The 14048-nt window shown below is 41.7% G+C and overlaps 1 protein-coding gene and 1 long non-coding RNA gene across 2 annotated transcripts; both read right to left on the bottom strand.

Moving 5' to 3' along the window:
* Positions 1 to 2225: 2225 nt before the first annotated feature.
* On the bottom strand, positions 2226 to 6413 carry LOC135566519 (uncharacterized). The gene is made up of 3 exons (XR_010462117.1): positions 6329 to 6413; positions 3283 to 3366; positions 2226 to 3019 (listed from the first exon to the last, which is right to left on the bottom strand). It is a non-coding gene; the product is annotated as an uncharacterized LOC135566519 (long non-coding RNA).
* A 5680-nt stretch (positions 6414 to 12093) lies between these two features.
* On the bottom strand, positions 12094 to 13461 carry LOC135566518 (putative nuclease HARBI1). Its single transcript, XM_065014213.1, has 4 exons — positions 12980 to 13461; positions 12797 to 12912; positions 12600 to 12701; positions 12094 to 12505 (listed from the first exon to the last, which is right to left on the bottom strand). Exons 1-4 carry the CDS (start codon positions 13449 to 13451, stop codon positions 12446 to 12448), a joined length of 750 nt encoding a protein of 249 aa, XP_064870285.1. The 5' UTR covers positions 13452 to 13461; the 3' UTR covers positions 12094 to 12445.
* Positions 13462 to 14048: the final 587 nt, after the last annotated feature.

Genomic DNA, 14048 nt, shown 5'->3' with positions numbered 1-14048 from the left:
CGTCTGGTGGGCAATATGTAACACATTGTTCATACATAGAGCTTTACATGAGGAGCATCATGGAACTTGGATTTATGATTAAAATAAATTAAATATTAATATAAATATGCATAACTTAGACATTAATGTAACAATACAGTGTTTGTGAAGTACTCTGTAGTTACTACAGTAATGAGATGAGTACAATCATGGAACTTGACAAAGATTGAAAATGGATAGAATAGATTAGGAGAAGATGTTAGCTTAAAAGAATACAAGTGGAGATGGATCACACATCCCCACATGTGACAAGTGAGATCTCTTCTCATCAGAGTGAGATCCTCATGTCCTCTCTACAGAACAGGAGTATCTGCCTGCATCCTCACTGCTGACTGGGTTTAGGAACAGACTGTTAGATTGGCTGGTTACATGTCCATTCTGTACCAGATGTGGTGGGCATTGGGGTTGTCACTCCAGAGTACAGGTGGTGCTGCAGGTCAGTGTCACCTTCTGTCCTCTGTCACAGTGGCAGGAGTCACCTTCACCTGCAGACCTAATGAAAGAGGATTAAAACACTGAGTACATCATAAAGTAATCGCTTGCAGTATTGATAGGATGTGACCTGCAGTGTTACCTGTGACAGTCAGAGTTGTTCCAGGGAAGGTGGGCTCCCAGGTTGTCTGATCTGTTCTGAATCTAAACTTATACTCAGCTGGAATCCTCCTCCTCTCAGGTCTGTGATTCTCAGGATGGAGTCACTCTGCATATTTCCAAGGTACTCCCACGACCTCCATACCCCGGGCTCAGGATTTGAGGCGCCTCATTAAGCCTTCTCTTTTGTATACCAGATTGTTTCAGAAAACTGTATGCCCACTGGGATAAGTATAAGAGCAGGATATGTCCACTGGATGTCCCCTTCAAGCACAGATCCTCTGATGGGTGTAAGTCACGTGAAATAACTGTGACCCTCAACAGCTGAAACACAAGTACATTTTTTCAAAATGGTGGAAGTATTTAAAACTGTAAAATCAACCACCATTAATCTAAATGGAATAGTAGCTCTACTCATGTCTGTTTCACTCAAACATCAGCACCATTAATCTAAATGGAATAGTAGCTCTATCTCATGTCTGTTTCACTAAACATCAACTACCATTAATCTAAATGGAATAGTAGCTCTATCTCATGTCTGTTTCACTAAACATCAACCACCATTAATCTAAATGGAATAGTAGCTCTATCTCATGTCTGTTTCACTAAACATCAACTACCATTAATTAAATGGAATAGTAGCTCTATCTCATGTCTGTTTTACTAAACAACATCATCCACCATTAATCTAAATGGAATAGTAGCTCTATCTCATGTCTGTTTCACTAAAACATCAAACTACCCATTAATCTAAATGGAATAGTAGCTCTATCTCATGTCTGTTTCACTAAACATCAACCACCATTAATCTAAAATGGAATAGTAGCTCTATCTCATGTCTGTTTCACTAAACATCAACCACCATTAATCTAAATGGAATAGTAGCTCTATCTCATGTCTGTTTCACTAAACATCAACCACCATTAATCTAAATGGAATAGTAGCTCTATCTCATGTCTGTTTCACTAAACATCAACACTGACCAATGATGTATTGGAGGATTTTGACAGACTTTAAAAGTGTATTAGTCACACTCACACACTGCAGGAGAATTGATGCCTTTTACAGCACAGTAGAAGCTGTCTTCAGTTTTAAAGTAGACTGTGTATGAGGGGGAGGAGTCCTTTGTACAATCTTACTGTTCCTGTACCAGATGTAGGTGGGGTTGGGGTTGTCAGTCAGAGTACAGGTGGTGCTACAGGTCAGTGTCTTGACCACCATGATGTCACCTTCACCTGCAGGTCTGGAGTAGATAACATTAAAACCATCAATGACCTGTTGTCTAGTTCAAATGAGGCAGGAGTGGACGTTCTCAAATCATCAATTCAGACATTCCTTATACCATGTACACATCAAGACAATTTTCCAGAACCAGTCACCAATGTCAACCCTGAAGACCTGGACAGAGTGATTAAACAATAATACATATGTAAATCACTGTATCAGACAGAGTGATTAAACACATCAACAATACATAATATCACTGATGGAAGAGTGACTAAACACATCAACACTATGTTATAACAGACATAAAACACATCAAGACTATATTAATATCACTGTACCTAAAGACAGAGGATTCAACACATCAACACTATATATAATATCACTGTACCTGTAACAGACAGAGTGATTAAACACATCAATACTATATATAATATCACTGTACCTGTAACAGACAGAGTGATTAAACACATCAATACTATATATAATATCACTGTACCTGTAACAGACAGAGTGATTAAACACATCAATACTATATATAATATCACTGTACCTGTAACAGACAGAGTGATTAAACACATCAATACTATATATAATATCACTGTACCTGTAACAGACAGAGTGATTAAACACATCAATACTATATATAATATCACTGTACCTGTAACAGACAGAGTGACTAAACACATCAACACTATATATAATATCACTCTACCTGTAACAGACAAAGTGACTAAACACATCAACACTATATATAATATCACTGTACCTGTAACAGACAGAGTGAATAAACAGATCAATACTATATATAATATCACTGTACCTGTAACAGACAGAGTGACTCCAGGATAGCCAGAATATTTCCCTCCAGTCTGATCTGTTATAAATCTGAATTTGTACTCAGCTGAGTCACTTTCTCTCAGGTCTGTGAATCTCAGGGTGTGGCCATTCATCTTATCACTACGGTACGTCACACGACCATTGTAGTCATTTCTCAGATTTACATAATTCTCCACGTCATACTTTTTGATGAACCAGAAGGTTGTTGTGACTTTATGCCAACTGGGATATGTGTAAGAGCAGGACATCTCCACTGTTGACCCCTTCAAGGTACAGATACTCTGAGTGGTGTATGTAACACTCCAGACATTCTGACTCAGTACCACTGAAACACAGTTAGACATCACAAGGACGTTACATTAAGTTCAAGGTCTTGTGACTCACACTAACACTTTGTTCCATAGTTGCTGAGTTGAGACATAGATACTCTTTGGTTGAGTGTGAATGAAAACCACAGATAAGCTTCACTCAGTGAGGTGTGAAAGACAACTGTTTAAAGGGAAGTGGAGACGTAAAAAATGGTTGTGCTTTTAGAACTATCTGTAGTTTGACGAACTGGGCAACTAAAATATAAGAATGAGACCGTACCTGCTACAGACCAGAGAAAGATCACCAGAGAAAGACGACCACCTGCTGTTCTCAAGACCATTGTTGCATCTCCCACCCTGCAGTCTTAGAAACATAAACAACAACTCACTCTATAGCTGGTGAATAACTCCACCTGATACATTGAAGTATAAACTGTAAATGGGGTACAGGGCCTCATTACTGAAAATGAACCAGGCTCATATTGTGTTGTGTTGTATTGTGCTATATGGTTGTCTATGTGAATACTGTCTGTCTGTAAGTCTATTGCACTATGTATGTAATGTGTGTGACGTGTTGCATGTCTGTCTACATCTGTCTATTTATCCTGACATGATGTATGTTTCAAAAATAATTCCCTAATGGATACAATAGTCATCATCATCATCGTCGTCATCACCACCACCATCATCATCATCATCAAAAACAACAACAGCAACAATCACTTATTGAACAGATCTAAAACTGCAAACAAACATTTCTACATTGATTGTTCTGAAGCTGTTTTATTCTCAGATCCACAAATATAGGAGGATAAATGTTCAATCCTCTACGGTCCGTCAAGCTGTATAGCAGCCTAAAGACTGACCACCAGGTTCAATGACAGCTCCTATCCTCAAGCTGTGAGGCTAAACAGCAAGTGACTCTCTCACTCACTCACTCACTCACTCACACACACACACACACACACACACACACACACACACACACACACACACACACACACACACACACACACACACACACACAGTCTTGTAAAACTAACCTTGTGGGGACACAAAATTCCCATTCACAATCCTATTTTCCTTTACCTTAACCCCAAAACCTATTAACCCTAACCCGAACCCTAGCTCCAAACCCTAAACCTAATTCTAACCGTAACACTGATTCTAACTGGTTTAGTCTTATATTTAATATTGAATTTTATTATACCATGCACTTTAACCTAGCACTTATTTTTTGAGCACTTAATCCCTTCATCTCTTGGTGTCACGCCCTGACCATAGAGAGCTGTTTATTCTCTATGTTGGTTGGGGCGTGATAGTGATTAAGGTGAGTCATCTAGGTGATTAATGAATTATGTTGGCCCGGCTATGGCTTCCAATCAGAGACAGCTGTTTATCGTTGTCTCTGATTGGGGATCATATTTAGGCAGCCATTTCCTCATTGTGTTTTGTGGGATCTTGTCTACAGATAGTATCCTGTGTGCATACCAGTAGTGTCACGGTTAGGTTTTGTTAGGTTTTGTTAGGTTTTGTTAGGTTTTGTTAGGTTTTGTTAGGTTTTGTTAGGTTTTGTTTTGTGAGTTTTAATTTATTAAAAGATGTGGAACTCTACTCACCAATCATTACGACGATCGTGACACTTGGTGGGATTATTTATTTAATTGATCCAGTTTGCATGTTTTATTATGATTTTATTAGAACATTTGTTTTAAAGTTAAACCTTTTTAACCTCAGCACTTAATCAATAATTGTCTTCCTCCTGTTGAACTTCGGCCTGTCATGTTCTCCCACTGTCTCCAGACCGGTTAGATGTACAATATAGAAACAGGGCAGAAAGTTGCAATAGGCAATAGACAGAAACCCTCTTAAACCTGACACTGATTCTAACCTTAACCCTAAACCCCCTAGAAATAGCATTTGACCTTGTGGGGACCAACAAAACGTCCCCAGTTGGTCAAATGTTTGTTGGTTTACTATTCCTGTGGGGAAACAAAATATACAAAATAATGTGGACACCTCCTCAAATGAGTGGATGCAGCTGTTTATGCCACAGCCATTGCTGACTGGTGTATAACATCGAGCACACAGCCATGCCATCTCCATAGACAAACATTGTCAGTAGAATGGCCTTACTGAAGACTTCAGTGACCTTCAACGTGGCACCGTCAAAGGATGACACCTTTCCAGTTTGACAAATTTCTGCCCTGCTAGAACAGGGTTTACATGGCCAAGCAGCCGGACACAAGCCTAAGATCACCATGCGCAATGCCAACCGTTGGCTGGAGTGGTGTAAAACTCGTCACCATTGGATTCTGGAGCAGTGGAGACGCGTTCTCTGGAGTGATGAATAACGATTCACCATCTGGCAGTTCGACGGACGTTTCTGGGTTTGGTGGATGACAGACCACTACCAGCCCCCCAAAAAGTACCAACTAAAGTTTGGTGGAGGAAGAATAAAGGTCTGGGGCTGTTTTTCATGGTTCGGGCCCCTTAGTTCCATTGAAAGAATCTAAACGATACGGCATACAATGATATTCTAGACAATTATGTGCTTCCAAGTTTGAGGAAACAGTTTGGAGAAGGCCCTTTCCTGTTACAGCATGAGGTCCATACAGAAATGGTTTGTCGAGATCAGTGTGGAAGAACTGACAGAGCCCTGACCTCAACCACATCGAACACCTTCGGGATGAATTGGAATGCTGACTGCAAGCCAAGCCTAATCGCCCAACATCAGTGCCCAGCATCACTAATGCTGTTGTGGCTGAATGGAAGCAAGTCCAAGCAGCAATGTTCCAACATCTAGTGGAAAGCCTTCCCAAAAGAGTATGGGTTTTTATAGCAGGGACCAACTCCATATTAATGCCCATGATTTTTTAATGATTTGTTTGATGAGCAGGTGTCCACATACTTTTGGTCATGTAGTGTAGGTACCCTGCATCTGTAGGGAAGGCCCATAAGGCCCATGGAGTCTGTATCAAAGTCTAGAGAGCTGGTTGTTGTGGATGTAGAAAAGTTCAAACCCTACTCCCTATCAGTCTGGTTCTGAAGGGCCCTCAGATAAATCAACTGTGTCACACACACACAGGCCCACATGCACACACACACTGCAGTGCTACAATGTTTGTCTGCATGTCTTTCTTACCCTGGTTAATCATCTCATCACTATGTAGATCAACACTCCTACACGGACACACTTTATAAATACTGGCCATAAAACACAGCTCAAAACTGAACAACAAGTAAAATGATACATTACCCTCAAATACATGACTAAAAACAAATAACCCCAAATTATATTTCAAGATATTGACAATTGTACTTACAGAGTGAATTGAAGGGGAGAAGTCTTGTACAGTGAGTCAACTAGCTGTCAGTTAGTGTGAGTTCTGTGGTTGACACATATTTAACTGCCCTTATACTTCCTCTTTAAGTAATTAACATGCATGATGACCAGACCAGTACATCAGAAAAGGGATGTTACTGTATTTCAACAGAGATTGTGCAACAGACAACATATCTAAATGTACTTTGAGGAGTGGGACTACATTTATAAAAATAGCTAAATGTGTCATATTTCCAACGTGATATTTTGACAACACAGAGAACCATTTAAACAATGTGTCGACCACAGAGGGATTGGTGTGGTTGCTAGGTGATTTGTGACACACCTGCAAGCCCTCTATACTATTTAGAATGTGAACAATTGCTCAGAATGTGTTCTCTTGTCCTTCTGAGTTCTGTATATACAGGTCTAAGTTCTATGATCTCATTCAATTAGAACCCATTCCATTTAATACCCATGACCATCACTCCTCATCAGCTGTATCAAATTAATACTGAAGGTTCCAGTGTTCTAGACTAGAGCTCCGCCTACTGGTATCTCAACATTACTGCACCTTCCTAATAATAATGTCCTCAATAATGTTGGGTTAATAACAACATAACACACTGGAAATACATTAGATAAACTAGTGAAAAACTAAACTGTTTACTTGACAAAGTCACAGTTAAGCAAACATACACTGTTGTATTATAATAAAGGACCTTGTGTACAATAAAGGAGGCTGGTTGGCAGAGATATAGGAGGAGAGGCTAATTGTAATGACTGGAATATAATTAATGGATACAGTTCCATTTATTCCACTCCAGCCAGTACAATGAGCATGTCTTTCTATATATCTGCCCACCAGCCTCCTCTGCTGGACAGTACAGGTAGTAGCAAAGGCATCAATATCATCACAATCATCATCACCATAGTGATGATGTGTTGACTGTATAGGCTAATGTACTCTGTTGTCCATATAGGCTAATGCAGCCTCTTATCCAAATATATTATAATGTAGCCTGTTATCCATATATAGTCTAATGTAGCCTGTTATCCATATATACTCTAATGTAGCCTGTTATCCATATATAGTCTAATGTAGCCTGTTTCCATGTATAGTCTAATGTAGCCTGTTATCTATATATAGTCTAATGTAGCCTGTTATCCATATATAGTCTAATGTAGCCTGTTATCCATATATAGTCTAATGTAGCCCGTTATCCATATATAGTCTAATGTAGCCTGTTATCCATATATAGTCTAATGTAGCCCGTTATCCATATATAGTCTAATGTAGCCCGTTATCCATATATAGTCTAATGTAGCCCGTTATCCATATATAGTCTAATGTAGCCTGTTATCCATATATAGTCTAATGTAGCCTGTTATCCATATATAGTCTAATGTAGCATGTTATCCATATATAGTCTAATGTAGCCTGTTATCCATATATAGTCTAATGTAGCCTGTTATCCATATATAGTCTACTGTAGCCCGTTATCCATATATAGTCTAATGTAGCCTGTTATCCATATGTAGGCTACTGTTACCTGTTGTCCATATATAGTCTACTGTTACCTGTTGTCCATATATAGTCTAATGTAGCCTGTTATCCATATGTAGGCTACTGTTACCTGTTGTCCATATATAGTCTACTGTTACCTGTTGTCCATATATAGTCTACTGTTACCTGTTGTCCATATGTAGGCTACTGTTACCTGTTGTCCATATATAGTCTACTGTTACCTGTTGTCCATATATAGTCTACTGTTACCTGTTGTCCATATATAGTCTACTGTTACCTGTTGTCCATATATAGTCTACTGTTACCTGTTGTCCATATATAGTCTACTGTTACCTGTTGTCCATATATAGTCTACTGTTACCTGTTGTCCATATATAGTCTACTGTTACCTGTTGTCCATATATAGTCTACTGTTACCTGTTGTCCATATATAGTCTACTGTTACCTGTTGTCCATATATAGTCTACTGTTACCTGTTGTCCATATATAGTCTACTGTTACCTGTTGTCCATATATAGTCTACTGTTACCTGTTGTCCATATATAGTCTACTGTTACCTGTTGTCCATATATAGTCTACTGTTACCTGTTGTCCATATATAGTCTACTGTTACCTGTTGTCCATATATAGTCTACTGTTACCTGTTGTCCATATGTAGGCTACTGTTACCTGTTGTCCATATATAGTCTACTGTTACCTGTTGTCCATATATAGTCTACTGTTACCTGTTGTCCATATATAGTCTACTGTTACCTGTTGTCCATATATAGTCTACTGTTACCTGTTGTCCATATATAGTCTACTGTTACCTGTTGTCCATATATAGTCTACTGTTACCTGTTGTCCATATATAGTCTACTGTTACCTGTTGTCCATATATCGTCTAATGCAGCCTGCTGTCCAGAAACTGTAATGTCCATATATCAGTCCGGTGAAACCTGGGCCGGCACCACGTATCGGGCCTCCAGTGTGCCTCCCCAGTCCGGTACCACCTGTGCTGGCTCCATGCACTCTCCCTAAAGTGTGTATCCCCAGTCTGGTACCACCTGTGCCGGCTCCATGCACTCTTCCTAAAGTGTGTATCCCCAGTCTGGTACCACCTGTGCTGGCTCCATGCACTCTCCCTAAAGTGTGTATCCCCAGTCTGGTACCACCTGTGCTGGCTCCATGCACTCTCCCTAAAGTGTGTATCCCCAGTCTGGTACCACCTGTGCTGGCTCCATGCACTCTCCCTAAAGTGTGTATCCCCAGTCCGGTCCGTCCTGTGCCTGCTCCTCGCACGTGCCCTGAAGTGCGTTTCACCAGGCCAGAGCCTTCCTCTTCGCCGGTACCCAGTCCAGGCACGGCGTTCAGTCCCGCACCAAGGCCGGAGCCTTCCTCTGTGCCGGTACCCAGTCCAGGCACGGCGTTCAGTCCCGCACCAAGGCCGAAGCCTTCCTCTGCGCCGGTACCCAGTCCAGGCACGGCGTTCAGTCCCGCACCAAGGCCGGAGCCTTCCTCTGCTCCGGGGCCCAGTCCAGGCACGGCGTTCAGTCCTGCTCCAAGGCCGGAGCCTTCCTCTGCGCCGGTATCCAGTCCAGGCACGGTGTTCAGTCCTGCTCCAAGGCCGGAGCCTTCCTCTGCGCCGGTACCTAGTCCAGGCACGGTGTTCAGTCCTGCTCCAAAGCCAGAGCCTTCCTCTACGCCGGTGCCCAGTCCAGGCATGGCGTTCAGTCCTGCTCCAAGGCCGGAGCCTTCCTCTACGCCGGTGCCCAGTCCGGGTGCGACATTCCACCCGGCTCAATGGCCGGGCCCGTGGTCTGGGCAAAGTTCCGCACCAGAGCCGCCACACCGGAGCCGCCACCGACGCTAGATGCCCACCCGGACCCTCCCCTATAGTCAGGTTTTGCGGCCGGAGTCTGCACCTTTGAGGGGGGGGGGGGGGTACTGTCACACCCAGACCATAGAGAGCCTTTTTATTCTCTATGTTGGTTAGGTCGGGGTGAGACTAGGGTGGGTAATCAAGTTTTTTTTCACTGTTGGCCTGGTATGGTTCCCAATCAGAGGCAGCTGTTTATTGTTGTCTCTGATTGGGGATCATATTTAGGCAGCCATTTCCCCACTGCATTTTGTGGGATCTTGTTTTTGTGTTGCCTGTGAGCACTCCTGAATGTCACGTTTCGGTTATTCTTTATTGTTTTTGTGCTTTTCATTAAATAAATATGTGGAACCCAGATCACGCTGCACTTTGGTTCGAGTATGGTTCCAACGACGATCGTGACAGTCACTGTGTCTCATGTTAATACTACTCCTAAACACAACCCACCATCACTGTGTCTCATGTTACTATGGTGGTGGTGGTTCTCTTCAGTCCAGGTTCTGTGGTGGTTCTCTTCAGTCCAGGTTCTGTGGTAGTTCTCTTCAGTCCAGGTTCTGTGGTAGTTCTCTTAAGTCTGTGTCACTGTTAGGGTCAGGATGGACTCTGTGGAGCGAGAGGCGCAGAGGGGGGGAGGAAAGGAAGGGAGGGAGAGACATTCTCAAAACACAAATACATAGATGAATTTATTATAATAAATGACTGCCAGTGTTGTAGTCAGGGGACATGGTCCTCATGTTCAGAGGAGTGTTCATGTCACAATTGGTTCAGGATGGACACTCTGTGGAGAGAGTTGTGTCCAAGAAACAGTTAAAATAGCATGAAAGAGATTCATATCCTTTTAGAAATGTCAGTAGATTGATAAACAGATCAAGTTATGAATGAGACCATACCTGCTACAGACCAGAGAAAGACCACCAACACACTTCCTGCTGTTCTCAAGGACATTGTTGCATCTCCCACCCTGCAGTCTTAGAAACATAAACAACAACTCACTCTATAGCTGCTGAATAACTCCACCTGATACATTGAAGTAGAAACTGTAAATGGTGTCCAGGGCCTCATCACTGAAAATGAACCAGGCTCATATTGTGTTGTGTTGTATTGTGCTATATGGTTGTCTATGTGAATACTGTCTGTAAGTCTATTCCACTATGTATGTAATGTGTTATGTGTTGCATGTCTGTCTATTTAAGATGACATGTAGTATGATGCAAAAACTATTTATCTAATTGATACAATAAAGTCATCATTATCTTCACCATCATCATCACCATCATTATAAACAACAACAACTTATTGAACAGGGGCCTGTTGCACAAAACTAGGATAAGGGATTAAGCCAGGATATCTTGGTGATCCTGGCTCAATTGATCCGTAATCCGGTTGCACTAAAGATGGATAGGGGGCAGGAGGATATGTTATGGTATAAATTACCATGGAGATTTATTCTGTGGAGCTAGCCTGCTCCAGACCAGGCTAAATTCCAGGATCTATTTAATCTCATCCCTAATGTCAGTCAGCAGTCACCACAAATGGAAACCAATAGTTATTTCACTGCTCACTATACATTGTTATCACATATAACTAGACCCACTGTTATTATTTAAACGTTTGTGATCATTAATTTCAATGATTTTGGATAAAAAATGATTTTTAGATGATGTTGCTATCATTAGATAATTTACAGTTTCCCATAGACTATAAGGCTATATATAAATGATAGAATATTAGGGCCACAGAGGGGGAAAAAACACAAGTCATAATATTGTAACCAGTTGTTTTAAAGGAGGACAGTTGTTAAAATGACAGATGTGGGGCATTTCGTGAAATTGTACTTCAGTATGGTTTCATAAACAAAGACATGCTGATGTGCCAGAATATTAAGTATCACATTGTCATAAGTATCAAAACTGTAAAAACAATATGTAGCTTTTCTGCAGAAAGAACCAGCCTCATAAATTTATGACTTTATCCTTTTTCTTCAGTGTGGCCCTAGTACTCTGTCATATAAACAAATACACATTCCATATGAATATAAAAACACAATGTGTAACATTATGTTCCTTTATTGAATAAGGACAAAACAAAGCAGGTAAACCATCAGCTCCTTTCGAAACTGAAGTCACAGTGACTCTACAAGATGGAAAGCACAGAATCCAAGCATATTATACAAAATGATACATACACATTCAAAGGTCTGTATATAACACACCCTGCATGTCTGCACACTAAAATAAATGCAGGACAAATCCATACACATCAACTGAACAGACAAATGAATGGATGCAGTAGCCTCCCTGCAGCCTTGTATTACACACAGTATACCGCACAAACATCATAAGAGGCCAAATTCGTCAAAAACGAACCCAAAAAACCAAATTCCTCTGCCACCGCAGGACATATTTAACCAAAATTGAAAGCACACATACTAACTAAAATAATTCAACACATATTGGTCCCTCAGCAGCCGACCACTGTCGTCATCAGGAAGATTGCCGGATTGTCCCAGTCCATGGCTGGTGGCACTCTGGGGGCCCTCTCCTTCCTCAGGCAGGCCACATTGTGGAGGACAGCACAAGCCACAGTAATATCACATGCCCTAACAGGGCTGACCCTTAATTTGTGAAGGCAGTGAAAGCGTGCCTTCAGGAGGCCAAAGGTCATTTCAACTCTGGTCCTGGCATGGGCATGGTTGTAGGCCTGCTGTGCTTCCTGGGGGTCTGTGAAAGGTGTCAGGAGAAAAGGCTGGCAGCCATACCCCCTGTCTCCCAGCAACACACCAGAGAATTCACCTGTAAACACAAAATCTCATCATTACTACCTCATAAACACAGTGATATTCTTGACACAGCCATGATGGTTATAAATAGGGGTTGTGTGGCTTACCTTGTGATAGATTTCAGAGGCCCGAAAGATTCTGGAGTCATGGACTGAGCCAGGCCATTTTGCCACAACATTGCTGATCACACAGTCAGCATTGCAGACCATCTGAAATCATAAGATGAGGAATATTACACCAATCAATGCACATCACTGGCAATGCAGAGTGTTCGTCAATGGACAATATCAAAAGTTATGTTCACCTGAACATTAATGCTGTGAAAGGATTTCCTATTCACAAAATCGGCCTCATGGGCACCTGAGGGGGCTTTTATCCTTATGTGTGTGCAGTCCACTGCACCAATGACATTGGGGAAACCTGTCACAAAGTAATGAGTATCCTACTATGTGTTAACAGTTGTCCTGTAATTTGTAGATCCTCTTACCTGCAATCCTATAGAACTCCTCTTTGATGTCACAGAGTCTTCTGTGGCCAGGGAAGGAGATGAAGACATCTGCTAATGCTTTGATAGCCAGACACACACTCCTTATTGTGCGGCAAATTGTGGCCTTGTTCAGCTGTTCTGCATCCCCCACTGAGTACAGGAAGGCTCCACTAGCAAAAAAGCGCAAGGCCACACAAACCATTTGCTCCACACTCAGTGCATGGCTCTGTGCAGTGCGGTGCTTAATCCTGGGACCCAGTAGTCTGCATAGATACCTGATGCCATCTGCAGAAAACCTGTATCTTTCATATAGATGGTCATCAGGGAAGGCCAGTGGGTCCAACCGGTCCCTGAAGACCCTTTCTCGCCTGAAGGCTCTCCTCAGCACAAGTGCTTCTTCATCCACCACATCTCGCACGAATGGGCATGCCATTGTCAGAGCAGAAAGGAACACACAATTTTGGGCCTTCATATAGGCTAGTGGCCACACCTGGTGCTGGGGGTGGGCAAAAAGAGGGCGATGCCTTATAACGATGACTTGGTTGTACTGATTGCTGGGAAAATAAAAAAAACCTTAGAAAGATGCCACCGTCCTGTGTGCTCACAATAAGAGCTCATATGTCATGGCTCACTTGACTTTACGAGAATATTCCTAATTTTTATTTTGAGCTCTGTCATCTTCTTGGAGCTGGGGGAGGAAAGAAAAATAATGATTAATACATTTGTGTTACAGTTAGCATACAGTGTACATTGAAGGCATATCTCACCTCCCTCTCAAGTTTTTTTATTTCAAGGTCCAGTTTCCTAATTGTCCTCTTTTTTATTTCGGACTCCAGTGCAAGATTTTCCATCTTTTTTCTTCTTGTACTGAATGTCTATGTCTGCCAGTTCTATTTGGCGCCGGAGGTGGTTGCCATACAACTTTCTGATAGCTTGTGAGCTCTGTGAACACAATACAATTAGCGCAGCTGGAATTTGGCAGGATGTGGTGTCCTTTTATTAATACGCACTATGTTGCCAGGCTGGTTTTCCCACTGTATAGCATCTGGGTCCTGTAAAAGAAATTAGA

This window comes from Oncorhynchus nerka, unplaced genomic scaffold (assembly GCF_034236695.1).
Source record: "Oncorhynchus nerka isolate Pitt River unplaced genomic scaffold, Oner_Uvic_2.0 unplaced_scaffold_4475, whole genome shotgun sequence".
NCBI classification, from domain to species: Eukaryota; Metazoa; Chordata; class Actinopteri; order Salmoniformes; family Salmonidae; genus Oncorhynchus; species Oncorhynchus nerka.
This window is presented reverse-complemented; position numbering and strand designations above follow the sequence as displayed.